Source organism: Martes martes, assembly GCF_963455335.1.
Source record: "Martes martes genome assembly, chromosome: 5".
NCBI lineage: Eukaryota > Metazoa > Chordata > Mammalia > Carnivora > Mustelidae > Martes > Martes martes.
The window spans coordinates 32,908,226-32,926,386 of NC_137892.1; the positions used below are offsets into that span (position 1 = coordinate 32,908,226).

Here is an 18,161-nt window from a genome sequence, read left to right on the forward strand (position 1 = left end):
GGTATGATCACTCATGAAACAACTGCTGGTCCACCTGTGTATATTTGAATGATGGCACATCTGATTAAGTAGACATTCCTATTAGAGTGTCATATGCTCAAATAAATCTCCCAGTGTCCATTTCAATATAATGCAATAAACTCACTTTCCTAGCAAACTCAGGAATTGCAAGCCAAGCCCCATGTGGACCCAAGAGTCTGTTAATTCCACATATGGCCAATTCCCTGAAGGAAGATGTTTAAATACAGTCTTTTTTTTTTTTTTTAAGTGGGTTAGCTAACAGAAAATTTAATTCATATGCTAAAGTGTGTCAGGCAGCTGAGTTCCAGCGTTTAGTTCATCATTATCTTGAATTGTGGGTTTAATCAAGTTCCTTCACTTAATGTGAATGTTTGTGTTCAAAACCTAGCATCCTGCTTTAAGGAAAATGCTCACCTTCTATTTCTTCTGGAGAATCCCCCGCTTTGTGAAGCCAATGAAGTGAAGCTAATTTGGGTGGCTGAACACGAGGAAGAGTCAGGGAGACGCACAGAGTGTTGCTTTCATTAAAATAGCTTTGTCCAAGAAGACATTTTCGCTGTGCTTCTGCATCCGTTCCAGGGCTGTTTCCATTTTGCTTTGCTTAAATGAAAAGGGAACGTCATTAAAAGGAAAACTTGGTTTTAGAAATAGAGATGTATAGAATCAAGTCAGTGGTTGGGCTGAGTGCTGTGTCAGTGGACTGAGTTGGTGTGTCTGCCCCAGGATGGGAGAGCAGTTTGGTCTACCCTCGTGGATTCAAAGCCAGTGCATGCAATGGAGTTTCTTTGTTCGGAGCTGGGCAGCAGGTGTAATAAAATGACACACTGTGTTTGTGTGACCCTCCCTTTCATAGCCCTGTAGCTGCTCATTCATTCATTTTTCAGATGTAAATTAAAAGAGGAGGTTGCAGATTAGATGTGGCTCGTGTGGGCTCTGTGAAACGTAGTTCTCTCACTCTCGGAACTTACCGGATCATGACAGAAATATAAATGAGCTCTAGGAGAATATTTGACTCTTGAGAGAATTCATTTCCGTCAAGAATAGGTAGCTGGCTTTGCTAGTGGATGCGGCCTATAAATTCATTTTCCTCTTGTTCTTAGAATTTGTTATTGTTATTTTAATTCAGTTTGCGATACAAAGGATTTTTAGTGTTATCCTCAGTTATCTTTATAGGTTTTCAGTTGGGAATAGGATTAATGTGAAGTAGATTCTCCCACTTATTAGAAGAAACGTCTCTTGAGAGTCTACACTGTGTCCAGCAGCGTCTGGCTACTTTGCAAGAAGTAATCCATTCAGCCCAATCTTTTGCTGTCGTTTTTTTTGTTTTTAAAGGTCAAATGAAGAGCATTTGACCTCTCTGGATGCTAGTAAGATTATTTACATAACAATTCAAACTTGACTTTCCGAACTGGCACTGTGCCACAGGATTTAGTATTAAGTCGAGCTGTTTAAAATTCATGCTGTTTACTGTTTATGTTCTATGAAAATGTTGATTCCGTGAGGTGCTCCCGCTAGAGAAGTGACCGCTCAGCCACTGAAGACAATGCAAACTCGAACAAGAGAAGACACAGAACTTTGGGAACTGCTGTTGAAGAAACGCTCACTGACGTTGCTGTTGGTAGGAATTTGGGGATTTCCTAGCAGGGATGAGGCTCTGCGGATGATGAGAGCCCCGCCCTGAATGTGGGATTTACAATTTAACATCTTCCAATGCTCACCTTAAAAGAACCTCATGCAGCAGTAAAAATCGCCAACGCTATTTGCCAAGAACATGAACACTGACTGTATCTTATAACATTATTTCATTAAGAGATCGTTTCTTGCTGCTGGATGGAGAACAAGCCTCCCCCGGCAGATTAAATCGGGCAAATAGAATATGCAAATCAGAGACCACAGTCAAAGGCCGGAAGGAGCCAGACCCTTGGAGGAGAACTGAGAAGGTGCTGCTGGACCTTCAGACTGACTTGCCAAAATGAACATTACGTACGGCCCAGTAGAGCCAAATGTGGCCCCAGAAACATCTCTAAAACAGAGGGTCACAGTTATCCAGCCTTGACTCCCAAGTCTAACCATACTGTAATTAGGAAAATGGGCTTTTGTTTGCCTATTATATCATTTTTAATTTTTTTTTAAGATTTTATTTATTTATTTGACAGACAGAGATCACAAGTAGGCAGAGAGGCAGGCTGAGAGAGAGGAGGAAGCAGGTTCCCTGCGGAGCAGAGAGCCCGATGCGGGGCTCGATCCCAGGACCCTGGGATCATGACCTGAGCCGAAGGCAGCGGCTTTAACCCACTGAGCCACCCAGGCGCCCCTGCCTATTATATCATTTTTAAAGGCCAACTAAAAGCACAATGAAGCCCCGTGATCTTTTGATTTTATTCTACCGTCTTGCCTGGAAAACGACAGATCCTTCTATGGGCTTCTCCGAGAGCTTTGAGAAAATCTGCAATATCTATTTTGAATTAAGGTATCTTTTCGGACGCTGTGGTTTCCACAAAAGGATGCACAAAGAACATCCCCAAACAATAGGAATCTAAGAAAATAACTGAGGGCTGACATCGACTTGTAACGTCTGGATTAGGAGATGCAATTCCAGGGGCACCTGGGTGGCTCAGTGGGTTAAGCCTCTGCCTTCGGCTCAGGTCGTGATCTCGGGGTCCTGGGATCGAGCCCCACATCGGGCTCTCTGCTATGCGGGGAGCCTGCTTCCTCCTCTCTCTCTCTGCCTGCCTCTCTGCCTACTCATGATCTCTGTCTATCAAGTGAATAAATAATAAAAATCTTAAAAAAAAAAAAAAGGAGATGCAATTCCACGGAGGAAGGTACCCTGGGTCTCACTGTTATTCACCCCCTATTTCTCCTGTGTCTCCAGCCCAGCTGCCCACTCATGCATCAGCGTCAGATAGGACAGAAACTCTTAGGCCAGAATAGGAGCTGTGATTTCCTCAAGCCCATTTTTTCCCCAGTGTGTGTAACTTGGCCCTCACAGATTTTGATGTTCCTTCTCTGTGCTTTTATTTATTTTTTTTAAGATTTTTATTTAATTATTTTGACAGGCAGAGATCACAAGTAGGAAGAGAGGCAGGCAGAGAGAGAGAGGGAGAAGCAGGCTCCCCGCTGAGCAGAGAGCCCAACATGGAGCTCTATCCCAGAACCCTGGGATCAAGACCTGAGCCGAAGGCAGAGGCCTTAACCCACTGAGCCACCCAGGTGCCCCCTTTTCTGTGCTTTTAAAGCACATGGTTCATATACCTCTGGGTTAGCAAGGACATCTCGTTTTCGTGTTCATCTCCCTCCTAGACTGTGGGCATGTCAAGGGCAGGAGTTCTGTCTTTGGGTCTCTCCAGTACCCACCAGATTGCTTGGCCCTGGCTCATTCATTCACTTAATCTCTGAATCACATATTCATTCCCCATTGGACCCTCTTAATAAATGTTCATTAAATAAAGGGATGGGTGAATGATACCTTTGTTTTAGAGCTAACTTGTGGAATTTATGGGCAAAATTCAAGGTGTATGGTTGAGAAACTCCCTATCCACTGCCCAGCCAGCTAAGCATGTGAGAAGAACATTATTACCATCTTGAAACTATTGGGTAGTTCTCCCTGTTCTTTGGGTTGAGTCGGAAACCCTTCACATGTTCCATAAGGTTTATAAGTCACTGTCTATGCTTCCAGCTCATTTCTTTGCCTTGTCCCCTTATCTCCATGTTCCAGCCACACCAGCCTTCTCAAACCATCTCCCTGCCTCTATTCCTTCCCTACAAGGCCTTTGCACATGCTGTTCCAGGGACCTAAACAACTTTTCTCCCATTCTTCACCTGGTCCACTTCTACACATCCTCTAGATCTTAGCCCACACATCCCTTCCTTGAAGAAGGGTTCTTTGACCTCCACTCTCCACCTGCCTAGGCTGGATCTAGCTCTCCCGTATTCTCATGTCTCTACACTCCAGGCCTTCAGAACACACATTGCAACTTCTTATTTTAGGTTTATTTTTTATGATTAAGTGATGTATCAGTATTCTGTTGCCACCTAACGCTGTGGAATAAAACACCACAAAATCTCAGTGGCACTTAGCAGTGAGGGTTTATGGCTCGCGTATTTGGAGTCAGCTGCAGGTTGGCAAGGCAACTGCTGTTCTTGGGGGTAGAGGCTGGGGTTCCCCATATATCTGGGGATAAACTGGCTGACTGCTGATCTAAGACTGGGGCAACTGCTCCACCTGTCTCTCATCCTCTGGAAAGCTGGCTCAGGCGCACTCTCGTGGTGGAGACAGATGTGCACGAGGACAAGTGAAAGGCTCTTGAGGGGGCCCAGGAACACCATTACTTCTGGCTTATTCTAGTGGCCAAAGTAAGTCACACGGACAAGTCCAGAATCGGAGTGGGAGGGCACTGCAAAGTTACAAACGAGGACAAGGAGAAGTAAAGATTGGGGCCATCTTTGCATGCCACCACAACATGCCTCTAGGACTGATGAAAGGCAATGCTGGTATCTCGTTTTAGTCACCGCTATCTCCCTAGTACTTAGCAAGATGCTTGACATATGGTAGTTGATAAATATTTCTTGAATGAAAGCAAGACTGAATATGAAAAGACGTCGTTCTGTCGCCGTTGTCTCAAAGATCTAGAGAGATGTTCACTTTTGGAGGAGGGGCCTGCCTTATGGAAAGTAAAAGAAAATTAGAATTGTCATCTATTTCTCGTTCTTCAAATTTCCAAATCCCCCCAAATAACAGCTGTTTGCATCTAGGGTTAGCTTTTGTTTCTCATGAGATACTTTTCTCTCTCTATCCTTGTTGCCAGTAAGCGTGTTTGAAAACAATTTCAAATGAAGAGAGTTAAACATGAGTTGTATGGAGAAAGGGGGCAAAAACTTAATACTTTGGATATGAGGGGAAAATAGAGTAGCTTTCGTTAGTTTGGATAGCGGTATGTGCACACTTTCTCATGTGCCATAGACTTTCACAAAATAGGCTCTGAAGGGCCAAAAGGAGGTTGATGGTGCATTCAAATAGCCGGGTTCCTAATAACTGGGAAAATAAGTCAAATAGTTTCATTAATTCTGTAGCATGAAATCCTAAAAAGGTCCTAAGGGTATGAGACACAAACAGAAAGGAACAGAAAGGGACACCTAGGTGGCTTAGTCAGTAGAGGTTCTGACTTTGGCTCAGGTCATGATCTTGGGGCACTGGGGTCAAGCTCACATCAGGCTCCCTACTCAGCAGGGACTCTGCTTTTCCCTCTGCCCCTCCACACCCCCCCCGCCCCACCAAATAAATAAAATTTAAAAAAAAGGGGGGGGGGAACTTGACCTGGAAAGGAAATATAGATTGGCATTGTCAAGTATGTGGAACCTTAAATGGGTTTCATATTTGGAGAGTGGTAAAGGAGTTGGGGGATACAGATTCAAATGCTGCTAGGAAATTCTGTAAGAGTATGATGATAATTTAACTGAACCATGTAATTGGATATCTTTAATAAAAAAATGTAATCTTTGGTTCTCTCTTCATTTAAAAAATAATGCGTCTTGGGGCGCCTGGGTGGCTCTGTGGGTTAAAGCCTCTGCTTTCAGCTCAGGTCATGATCCCAGGGTCCTGGCATCAAGCCCCACATCAGGCTCTCTGCTCATCAGGGAGCCTGCTTCCTCCTCTCTCTCTATCTGCCTCTCTGCCTACTTGTAATCCCTATCTGTCAAATAAATAAGTAAAATCTTAAAAGAAAATGCGTCTTTTCTCTAAGGGTGACATTTAAAATGCTTGACAACAGGAAGTAGCCACAGTAATGAAGGAAAGTTCTAGAGCCCTTGATTGTGCCAGCTGTTAGTCCTCTGGCAGCTAAACTGTGGAAAGTTCTGGGAAATGTCCGAAGTTAGGAATGGGGTAACCTGGGCAGCAACTAGTCAGGGAGTGGGCACTCTCTGATTCAGGGCAGTGGTTATTTACCAACTGGACCAGAATTTTTTCTGCTTTCTAATATTTATCCAGCCAATAGATGGTAATGGTTGTGCATCTCTGTGAATATACTGAAAATCATTGAATTCTACATGTTTAAAAGTGCATTTGGGGGCTCCTGGGTGGCTCAGTTGGTTAAGCATCTGACTCTTGGTTTCAGCTCAGATCATGATCTCAGGGTCCTGAGATTGAGCTTCATGTCGGGCTCTGTGCTCAGCAGGGAGTCTGCTTGAAGACTCTCTCCCTCTCCCCTTCCCCCCCAACTCATGTGCGTGCTCTCTCTCTCAAATAAATAAGTAAATATTTTTTTAAAAGTGCATTTTAGGTTGTGTGAGTTATATCTCAATAAAGCTTATAAAAATATCTAAATACAGACTTACTTGCGCAATGACATGATTGAAAGCCGTAGTTTGGAGAAAAATAGCTGGGCTAGAGCATGCAGACTGATTTGGAGTTGAGTCATATTGCTAAGTTATAGTTACCAAAATATAAAGAGACAAGGCCTGGAAGATGCTGCTAGCAGTAACAGTGGAGAGAAAGGCCTAAATGACTAGAAGAGGAGCTGAGGGAGGAGGGCGCTGAAAATGACCCCAGCGTTTCTAGACTGGAAACTCTGATTTCATTTACAGAAATTTGCACGCTGCAATGAAAGCTGGTCGTTGGTGGCACATGACAAGCTCAGTTTTAGACTTGCTTTATGGCGATGGCAAGACTGATGAGAGTGCCTGGTAGTTACATGAGAAACCATTAACTGGAATGCCAGGGAGGGTCATGGCTAGAGATGCCGAGCACCCCACATCTGCTTGGAGGGGAGAGTCTGAGCTCATGAGGCAATCATGCAGGACAACTGAGGAGGATTGGGAGAGATAGGCAGGAGCTTGCTCCTCCTGCCTTGGCTTGTCCCTAGGGGAAATCTCTATCATGGTAGCCCATCCCTTGACACCTTGTGGACTGAGAATCAGGGATGACTTGCCCCAGCCTGTGCCTGAGAACTTCCTTCTTCACCCATCAGCTTGGGACGATGCCAAGCGAACTGCCTTCTTTGTCATTAGGTCTATGAGGCATATTAGATTAACTATTTCTCTACTCCTTATGGGCAGCTCCTGTAACATATTCTAACTAACAGAGAGTAATGGAATGATGCTATTTTAGCCTCTCAAAGAGCCTCACAAATAACAGTGGCAGGCATTTGGAACTCATTTAATTTAAGCATGTTCTCCAAATTTTACTACATCTATTTTCATGCATCTATTTAATATATTTTTTCTTTCCCCTCCAGGAGATTGACCATATGCAAGCACTCCTGGGAGGATTTAAAAACCTTCTTCTTCTTCTTCTTCTTCTTCTTCTTCTTCTTCTTCTTCTTTTTTTTAAACGCCCTTGGATTGCCAAATCCCTAATCTCCACTGATTATTTTTCCTTTCTATAGAGAATTTAATATAGTTTAAAGACATTTGGAGAACAAATGAGTAAAGGTTTGGAAAGATACTTTGAATATTTAAGACGGGATGACACAGAAATTTATTGGGCTCCAAAATATCTTATCAGACAGCGAAGAGGTTTTTGAAGCATCACATGAATGATGCGATGTGAATCTCAGCTAGGAATTCCCCACTAATAATGTCAGGGATGTTGATGCCAAATGATTTAGGTTGTTAGAATACCTAGGCTGGGAGGGAGGCAGCCCATGAATGCAATTAAAGAGACAGACAGACACCCCAAGGGGGCTTTCCTTGCCGGAGTTATATTTGCCATTGGAGAAGGCTGGATTTTTTGCTTGTTCTATGTGTGAGATTTAATCCGGAAATAGTTTTCAAGGATTTCTTTTCTCAGCAAATTTTAATCACAGACTAACCAAAGTATCTACTGCCTTCCATCTATTTCACAACAGTAAGTTATTGCGTCTAAAAGCAATGTGGCTGATTTCATAAACAATAAGGTGAAGACCCAGGGTAATGGAACAGACTTCGGTTACCGGCGTAGGGAGGCTCCACCGCGGTAACAGCTCAGAGTTTCGAATCCCAGCCAAGAAGGGACTCCAGGATAACTTGACTGAAGGGGTGTAGTGCAGGGAGAACGGCTCAAAGGATTATGGTTCAAGATCTCATCTGATAGTGCAGTAGAAGTGAGGCTTGGGGGCAACATGTTTCTGGAAATCTATCTCCCTGTGCTCTCTCAGCGGTTTCCTTCCCAGTCAGTATTCAATCCAGACACATCTAGCTTCTCTCCCTCTCCACCATTTAGTGAAATTGCTTCTCTCAAGGTCACCAGTAATCTCTAGAGCCAAAAGACATGCCCATCTCTTTCATTAAAAACCCCATCTGTTTCCTTGTCTCCTTTTTAGAAAAGATCTATTTGTTTGAAAGGGAAAGAGAGAGCAAGAGAGAGTGGGTGCAGGGAGAGGGGCAGTGGGAGAGGAGAGAGAGAGAATCCCAAGTGGACTCCCCCTGAGTGTGGAGCACAAAGCAGGACTCCGTCTTACGACCCATGAGATCGTGACCTGATCATGGCCGAAACCAAGAGTCGGATGCTCAACTGACACAAATACCAGACATTGTATCATTTTGCCCCTAAATGTTTCAATCTACGTCTATAAAAGACAAAGACTCTTTTGAAGTATAACCCTAAGACCATGAACACATCTAAAAACTAATAATTTTTAATATCACCAAATATCTGAAAAGTGTATTTCTGAATGTCTCATAAATATCATGATTTTTTGTAGTCGGGTTAACTCAGTAAGGTCCACACATTACAATTGATTGATTGATTTGTCTATGGGATTCTCCTTCTCTTATATCTCACCCACTCACTAGCTTTTCTGTCTCCTTGCAATTTATCTGAAGAACGTACATTGTTTGTTCTGTAGAGCTATAGTCTAGATTTTGCTGATTGTACCCCTGTGGTGAATTTAACATATTCCTAAACTAAGGTGGCCTCAGAGGTGTATTCTACTCTTCCATCAGAAGTCATGTGTGCGGTGGGGTGTCCTTCTGGGATGTCAGTAGACGTTGTGCTTTATATCTAAATTATTAATTCGGGTGCCTGGGTGGCTCAGTGGGTTAAGCCTCTGCCTTCAGCTCGGGTCGTGATCTCGGGGTCCTGGGATCGAGTCCCATGTCGGGCTCTCTGCTTGGCAGGGATCCTGCTTCCCCCCTCTCTCTCTGCCTGCTTCTCTGCCTACTTGTGATCTTGCTCTGTCAAATAAATAAATAAAATCTTTAGAAGAAATGTATTAATTCATTAGAGGTTGTAAAATAGGAATATTCCACTTCTATCTGTTCTTCATTTATTCACAGGAATACTTTCACGAAGGAGGAACTATTTTTTGTCTATTTTTTAGGTTACCTAGTGGTAAAGTTTGTACAGACATAGATCACATCTCAGCCCTGCTTGCAGTGTTGCTGTGGCCTCTCCGTGTACACAGAATGAAATCTGTGAACGAAACATACCCCGTTGTCTGCCCCCCCATCACTCTTTTAATTAGGTTCCATCATACAGTCTACCTTTATATTGAAATTTAAAATTAAATTAAATAAAACACTTGAAGTGTATTGAAATTAATTGGAAAAGTGAAGTCCTTTCTTCTTTCTTTCTTAAGATTTTATTTATTTATTTGACAGACAGAGATCACAAGTAGGCAGAGAGGCAGGCAGAGAGAGAGGAGGAAGTAGGCTCCCTGCTGAGCAGAGAGCCCGATGGGGGGCTCGATCCCAGGACCCTGAGATCATGACCTGAGCCGAAGGCAGAGGCTTTAAGACACTGAGCCACCCAGGCACCCTTTTTTTAAAAATTATTTTTATTAACATCTAATGTGTTATTTGCCCCAGGGGTACAGGTCAATGTGAATCATCAGGCTTACCCATTTCCCAGCACTCACCATAGCACATACCCTCCCCAATGTTCATAACCCAGCCATTCTATCCCTCACCCCTACCCCCCAGCAACCCTCAGTTTGTTTCCTGAGATTAAGAGTCTCTTATGGTTTGTCTCCCTCCCGATCAAAATGTTTCATTTTTCCCCTCCCCACCCTGCACGACTCCCCACCCTGCCTCTCAAATTCCTCATATCAGAGAGATCATATAATTGTCTTTCTCTGATTGACTTATTTCACTCAGTATAATACCCTCTAGTTCCAACCATGTTGTTGCAAATGGCAAGATTTCATTTCTTTTGATGGCTGCATAGTATTCCATTCTATATATATATATACTACATCTTCTTTATCCATTCATCTGTTGATGGACATCTAGGTTCTTTCCACAGTTTGGCTATTGTGGACATTACTGCTGTAAACATTCAGGTGCACGTGCCCCTTCGGATCACTACATTTGTATCTTTAGGGTAAATACCCAATAGTGCGATTGCTGGGTCATAGGGTAGCTCAATTTTCAACTTTTTGAGGAACCTCCATGCTGTTTTCCAGAGTGGCCACACCAACCTGCATTCCCACCAACAGTGTAGGAGGGCTCCCCGGAAAGGTGAAGTCCTTTCTTGACCCTGAATTTTTGCACTTGCTGCTCTCGCTGCCTGGTCATCTTCCCCCACTTTCTACCTAATTGGCTCCTTTTTGACCTTCCTGCAGAAATGTCCTCTCCTCGTCAAGGCTGTCTCTGACTACTTCACTTCCTGGGCCTGATCTCCCTCATCATGGCTCCTGTTTAATTCCTTGATAACACCCACCACAAGCTGTAACTATCTTCTTTATTTATTAACCATTTTCTGCCCAGCACGCTAACTCTATGAAAGCAAGGATTTTTTTTTCTGTTCCATACGCTACTGAATCCCAAGGCACAGCACCATTTCTGGTACAAGTGGATGCTTTTCTTTTTTGGAACAAACACCACAAACTTGCTGACCCTGCATATCCTCATCTCTGTAAGTGGGATGCTGGGGTGAATGAGGTGATTATAGGATTTCTTCCAGTTTTTTAATGTTCTCTGAGGACACAGAGACCAAAACAAAGATCATCCAGTGCGATGCTTTCTGGATCCTTTCTGTCGTGGCGCCTGGTGCAAGTGATGTCTGTGAGGGGGCAGGCCGGCAAGGCTATTGGGAGGCTCCCAGCCTGGGACTCCGGCCTGGCCCATTTCCTGAGAGAAGAGCTGTGTTGGTGACTGAGCAGAGGGCCACAGGAGTTGAGTGAGTGAGAGCATTTTTGGACTCCTGGGGGTGGGACCGTGGGGTAGGCTTACAGAGTTAGGGCAGGAAATTCTTTTGAGTGTACACTTTGAGGGCTCCCTGACTTTTATGACCCTTAAAGAATTAGGGGTTTGGGACTTCCTGCATCCCCCCGGGTTTGAAATCTCCTTTTCCTCTGAAAAGTCACTTTCTTCTTCAGGAAATCCCGCCAATTGAGCATGATTTAAAAGCATTCTCTTTCTACAATACAAATTCTTTGCGCTTGGTTGAGAAGGTTATGAGTGTTTTTCACCTTCATGTGAATTAGCTTAAGTAGACGGCTTTCTTCCTAAAATCTGAGGTATCAACGTTGTGTTTAGGTTAAGAGACTTAAGAGATAAGGGGACAGTTTGGGGGTTAAGACCCTTGTTGGGGCTGGAGGAGGACAAGCCTGACTTAGCACAGAGCAGGGGGAGCTTGGACACCCAAGGGGGAGAGATAGAGGGCATAGGTCAGCCAGTCCCAAAGTTTCAGCCCATTTCCTGAATGCTGCGGTTCTAGAATTTTACCCAAGATTGCTTTGATTAATCTGATGTTCATCACCAGAAGAGGGTACAGACAAGACCCAGAATATTATCCTGACTGTGTAGAAATTCACTGAGATCAGCAGCTGTACACAGAGGGACCGGACTGCCCCTGCCAACAGAAGGCAGTGCTGGGGAGGCTGGAACGTGTAACCCGCACACAGATGCATCTGCTCAGGCAAACGGCCACCTCTGCCTTCCCGAAAACTGTCCCAGGCCTGCTGCTGCCTCGTGGCCCAGAGATCAGATGGGAAGAGATTAGCCTCTAGGGCAGATAAGGCCCAGGAAGGAAGGGAACCCAAGGTCTTGCCCAATTGGAAAGCAGGTTTTCCTTCTCCTCCCAGACCTGCTCTCTGATCCTGATAAACCCGGCTGCCACCTCCTGCTCCCACCTCTTGAGAGGGACTGACTCTGTGTTGAAGCAGAGTTTGGAGAAGCTCTTTGAGAGGGATCACATTGGGGCCGCCACAGTACAGGAGGATTTGCAGGCATTCCCAGCTGTACACTCAGGAAACTACGGTGCGTGCTAATCTTGAGGCCGTTTTCTTACGACACTGGAAATGCACTTGGGGCTCTATTTCCCTCCGGTGTGTTGAGATGACACGACGACACGCCCAGGTGCTCTTTGCCTTTCTCGGGTATTTGAGATGTTGACCCAGTTCAGTCTTGGGTACAGCACCCTCTTAGCTTTCTCAATAGTACAGATTCCCAGTCTGATTTCTGACTAGACTAAGAGGTCAAGAAAAATCACAAAATATTTAAATTCTAGACTTTCATGGAGTCTTAGATTGGAAGAAAACAAACTGGATTTCCCTTCATGGGATGAAACTGTTCTCTACATACTCTTGGCCTTCGGGGCGTCCCACCAGCCTTTCACCCGTGCCGGAACAATTTCAGATGTCGGGATCACAGCTTCTGTATTCTTGCATTGACAGACAACTCTGTGGTCTTCCCTTCGTTAAGGTAAAATTTAATTATGAGTTATTATTAGTCTTCATCACCCCTCCACAATCACACAGAGAAACTTGGATGACTCTTGAAGTAAGTGCCGTTAGTTGGTATGCATGCCTGAAGGCTTCTCCCTACTAGTCTGTAAATTCTCCAGCTCTTGCAACTTTAACTGCTGAAGAAGAAAGACAAAGAAACATCAGTATCCTCTGCCTCTCCAGGACTATCCAAAGCTAATCTCATGGTTTGGGTCCTTGGCTTTTACCCTTCCTCCCCTTTCCGGAACTTTACTCCACCCCCTTTCTCTCTCTCAGTATCTCCAGGGTTTCCCTTAGCCGCAGACTACTAATCTCCCCTCCTACCCTCTAGGCAATGTTGCTTCCCTGCTCTGAGAAATTCTCCTGATTTCCTGTCACCATCAAATTTATGGCAAGAGTGGCGTATGTTTACTGGCTCCCCCCACCCCCGGTTCTTTCCTCATTCCCTGTGGTAATCTACATTCTGTCTCCTTAGCTTTGTAGACATTTCTCTTTGAAGGACAGTCACGTCTTTGAAATGCTTTTTTATCAGTTTTCAGGCTTCTGCCCCCTCTCTCGCTTATAATACAAATGCTGCCTCTTCTGTCTCGACAACATCTCCCTTCGACTCCCAGACTCAGAGTTACTCTGGCTATCTTCCTATTTCTCTAATGGGCCTTCCCCATCATTTCCTCTTTTATTCTTTCCCCTGGATGAAAAGACCTTCTTTTTTTTTTTTTTTTTTTAAAGATTTTATTTATTTATTTGAGAGGGAATGAGTGAGAGAGAGCATGAGAGAGGAGAAGGTCAGAGGGAGAAGCAGACTCCTCAGGGAGCTGGGAGCCCGATGCGGGACTCAACCCTGGAAGTCCAGGATCATGACCTGAGCCGAAGGCAGTCGCTCAACCAACTGAGCCACCCAGCCGCCCCCCCCTTTTTTTTAAAGATTTTATTTATTTATTTGAGAGAGAATGAGTGAGAGAGAGCATGAGAAAGGAGAAGGTCAGAGGGAGATGAAAAGACCTTCTTATTTAACATAATGTACTCAGATCTTTTTTTCTCTGTTCTCTCTTCCCTGGCAACCTTACCGGATTTCACAGTTTTATTAATTGTTCTAATAGGGATCATCCCAAGCGTTCATTTCCATCTTAACCCTGATGTATCTCTGTAGCTCCACGTCAAGCTTCTTACTGAATGCCTTGAATACCCAGTTGCCACCTTAGACTTATGGTATCTCAAACATAGTTTCCTCTGTAACCTATTTGTTTTTTGGAATCCCTATTTTTGTTGAGGACATTGCCTGAAACCCCATTTAGCCACATTTTAGAGCTACAAGTCATATTTTAGGGATCGAGCCCTGCATCGGGCTCTCTGCTCAGCGGGGAGCCTGCTTCCTCCTCTCTCTCTGCCTGCCTCTCTGCCTACTTGTGATCGGTCTGTCAGATAAATAAATAAAATCTTTAAAAAAAAAAAAAAGATTGCTAAAGTCACTGTTTGGGGTGCCTGGGTGGCTCATTTGGCCAAGTCTTTGGCTTGGGCCATGGTGTTGGGGTCCTGGGTGGTGCTCCCTGCTCAGTGTGGTCTGCTTCTCCATCTCCCTCTGACCTTCCTTCCCACTTGTTCTCTCTCTCTCTCTCAAATTAAGTAAGTAAAAAAATCTAAAGGGCTCCTGGGTGGCTCAGCGATTAAGCGCCTGCCTTCAGCTCGGGTCATGATCCCAGGTTCCTGGGATGGTGCCCTGAGTCAGGCTCCCTGCTCAGCGGGAAACCTGCTTCTCCCTCTCCCACTTCCCCTGCTTATGTTCCCTCTCTTGTTGTGTCTGTCTCTGTCAAATAAGGAAATAAAATCTTTTTTAAAAAAATCTTATTAAAAAAAGTCACTGTTTAAGAAAAAATTCCATATAGTTACCATTACTCTGGAAAATGCCTTATACTGTCCATAAAGTAGAATCTCAGCCATTCGGCTTCTTAATAAGTTCAACACTGCCAATTTTTCCTCCAGTCTTGGAACAGATCACTTTCTTTTGGTTGAACACCAGATGAAGTCATCTGCTTGCTTTTAGGGGCCATTAGTATGAAAAATATGTTTCTTTAAACACCAACATCACGCTCACCGTTCGTCTATTTGAATTCATGTGAGGTACTCACGAATGTGGTACAGATCCATTGGAATGTCTCAAAGCACAGCTCCGATCTTATTATTTCTGTGCTGAGAAGACTTTAGTGGCTCTCCAATGCCTATCCGAAGTTTCATTTCTTCAGCTTGTCACTCAAAACTGTCCATGATCTGGCTTTAACTCACTTACCTAATGCAGGTTCCACTCCAAAATGGAACACCCACTATTCCTGACACACACCTGGCACATTCCAGCCTCCATCCATACTTTCTTTCACAGTGGTCTCCCTCTCTGGGGTGCCTTCCTCTTACCCCTCATTTTTGCTAGACTCAGCCATTCTTCAGAGATCAACTCACATGCTGCCTGTCCTAAGATTCCTTCACAGTCCCTCTCCAGTTCAGTCCCGCAAAAATCCCATTTCCTCCTCCGAACTGCAGTAGATCTTTATTTCTATTGCTCTCATGGTAAGTTTTATTTTCTATCTAGAACTGACATTTTCTTTGTGTTTTCTGAGACAATACACACCTTATGGACAGGTTAGTGCTTGAGTCTCCTTTATATTTTTATATTCACCACCATCGGCATCTTAAAGCACACACTCAGCTCCCAAATGGTTTTTTGAATGATTTTTAAAGATTTAATTTTTTAATTTTAATTTTTGGGGGGAAGAGATTGATTTTTTTTTTTTTTGAGATTGATTGATTTGAGAGAGAGAGAGAGAGCACACCACATAGGGGCTAGACTCGGGTCAGTGGGGGAGGGGCAGAGGGAAGGCAGCAGAGGGAGAGAGAATCCAGCAGATTCCCTGTTGAGTGTGGAGCCTGACTTGGGGCTCCATCCCACGACCCCAAGACCACAATCTGAGCTGAAATCAAGAGTCAGACCCTCAGCTGACTTACCCACCCAGGCTCCCCTAAAGATTTTATTTTTAAGGAATCTCTACACCCAGCGTGGGGCTTGAACTTCACCAACTGAGTCACCCAGGCGCCCCAGTTCTCAGTAGGTTTTAATGAGTAAATAAGAAAAATAAATGTGGCTTCTTAACCTCTCCCCGAACAGCAGAGTTTCTCCCAACGTGCTCTAGTCTGGCAGTGACCCAGAACTTTGGACCCAGGGCTCCCCCAAAGCAGCAAACTCTTCTTTATCCCAGTAGTGCCTCCATCAGGCAATGAATGAACTCACCAGGAAGGCAGCTGGGCAAGACCATAAATGCAAATGGTCAAGCTCTTTGCTCCTTCTTAAAGAGCAAAATAAACATCCTATTTGATTTAAAAAAAAAAAAAAGACCTTGAAAATTAACAATACAATGGCTTTTTCATAGAAGGCTCTGGGAAATGCCAAGTCTGTCACTGGGGATGGAGGCATTTTGTTCCCAACGTGTAGAAAGAGACTGATGAGGCCTCCTAAGCAATGCAGCAGACCCGTTTTAAGGATCAGAGCCTTTTTCAGTGTATTTCAAGTTCAGTGGGACTTTAAGCTTTATGGAGAGAAAATCCCTCCCCTCCCACCTCCCTAGACAGGGATGCTTTTACCGCAAGGAAACTCGAAGCTGACAGGAGCTCTGATTCCAGGAGTCCACTGGATATAACAGTCGGTTGAATCTTTTCTGATTCATATTCCAAACCCCAGAAACACAAGCCCAGCTCTGCTCAGATGAGCAGTATGATTTTTAAGGAAGGTATGGGAGTTGAGGAGGTTGGGAAATGTAATACTTAAAAGGATGGTCTGGGGTTGGGGAGGATGGGAAATTGAAGCCTATTTTATATCTTTCAAGGGATGGGGCATCTTCGTCTTTATTACCGACGTGCAGAAAATGTAATCTGCCCCAGCGACAGAGAGGGAGTTTGACCGTGAATTTACACCCTCGGTGTTGACTTTAGACCGTTCAGGGAAAATGACCGCCCCACACTCTTGTAAAATCTTAATGTAGCATGGGAAGTGCACAGCGCTGCCTGATGTACAGTGTTCAGATGGGTCTTGACCTTATTAAATCATGGAAAGTGGCTTCTAGGAGGAATTTAAAAAAAAATTTTTTTTTTTCCTGCACAATTACTCAGGTGGCTTTTCCTGTTTCTTCTCTTCCTCCTGGACTTGGGTCCTGTAATTACTATCGCAGAGAGCTGGAAGGATGCCGGCTCTCCCCCGCACGGTCCCCTCTGCTCAGCCTCCTCCCTCCCTCCCACCCCGCCCCGCGCCCTTTCTCTTCCTGGCCCCGCCTCCTCGGCGCACCGCGCAGCTAGACAGCTGTGTTCAATCAGAAACCACTTACAACTCCAGACGATTCAAAAGGGAAACTTCGGCGTGAAGTGCAGCCCCGCTCCGGCTCTCTCCAGCTCTCTCCTTCCCCGGAGCCCGAGGCGCGGACGCCCCTCGCTCCGCCGCCCTGGTTTCTTCGGGAGCTCGCCGAAGCCTTCTGGGGGTGCCGGTTCCTGCTGGGAGGTGCCCCGCAGCCGAGTAATGGGGGGCGGCGAGGCCCCGTAGGAGCGGCGAGGCGGCGCCGAGGGTGGCAGTGCCCCGGGACCGGGCGGTGGGCGCGCGCGGGCGGGTCCCCGCGCCGGCTCGGCCGCTGCAGCAGCTGCGAGCGCACCACGCCACCGAGCCTCCTGCGGCAATGGCTCGTCCGTGAAACGCGAGCCGGCTCCGTGCCTTCCAGGAGAGCTTGCATCCTTCCTTGGGGTTTCCCCCACTGTCTTGGGTGAAAATGGCTGTCTAGACTAAAATGTGCCAGAAGGGACCAAGCGGTGGATCTCGAGCCCGGTAAGCCCAAGTCAGAAGCTCCGAGACCCGGAGGAGGAGGAGCTCGGCTCTGAAAAGTGCAGTCATGAATTCTGGAGTTGCCATGAAATATGGAAACGACTCCTCGGCCGAGCTAAGTGAGGTAAGGAACAGCTGAGGTCGGGAGCTCCGGCTTCTTAGGCATTTGCTTTTCGACAACCGCCCCCCGGCCCGTGCCTCCCAGCCTCCCCCCAGCCCTACACCCCACCCCCCTCGTGCTCCCGGGCTGGAGGCAGCGCAATTAAAGATTAATAGATTTTTTTTTTTTTTTTTGGATCTTGTTTTAACTTGTAGTGCTACTCAGGAAATGACCTGAACTGGCTTGATAATTCAGTCTGAGACGAGAGGTTTCAGAAAGAAACGAGCCCTCACCACGGCGCCAAGGCGTTCTGCTCTCCGCGAATCTGGGTCCCCCGTCCCTTCCCGCCCCGGTTCCCCCAGTTTATGTTCGACATTCCTTTTGGTAGCAATCGGGGATCCGAAGGCGAGCCGCCGCCGGTGGTAACTAATTTGGTGGGGCCAGGGGAGCTCAGCGGATTTTGAAGTCTGCCCCTTGGCTCGCACGTGTGATGCGTTTGGTTCAGTTGGGGCACGGTGGTCTCGCGTCGGCGGAGGGGAACGAC

At 45.5% G+C, this 18,161-nt stretch overlaps 1 protein-coding gene across 1 annotated transcript in view; it reads left to right on the forward strand.

Annotated features, from left to right (window-relative positions):
* Positions 1 to 17,584: 17,584 nt before the first annotated feature.
* The window catches only part of MCC (MCC regulator of WNT signaling pathway), a gene marked incomplete at its 5' end in the record, with an annotated part of 263,687 nt that continues 263,110 nt past the window's right edge, over positions 17,585 to 18,161 (forward strand). Inside the window, one exon of the mRNA XM_080804526.1 lies at positions 17,585 to 17,641. Coding sequence (XP_080660652.1) covers positions 17,585 to 17,641 — 57 coding nt within the window. The remainder of the gene's footprint in view (positions 17,642 to 18,161) is intronic.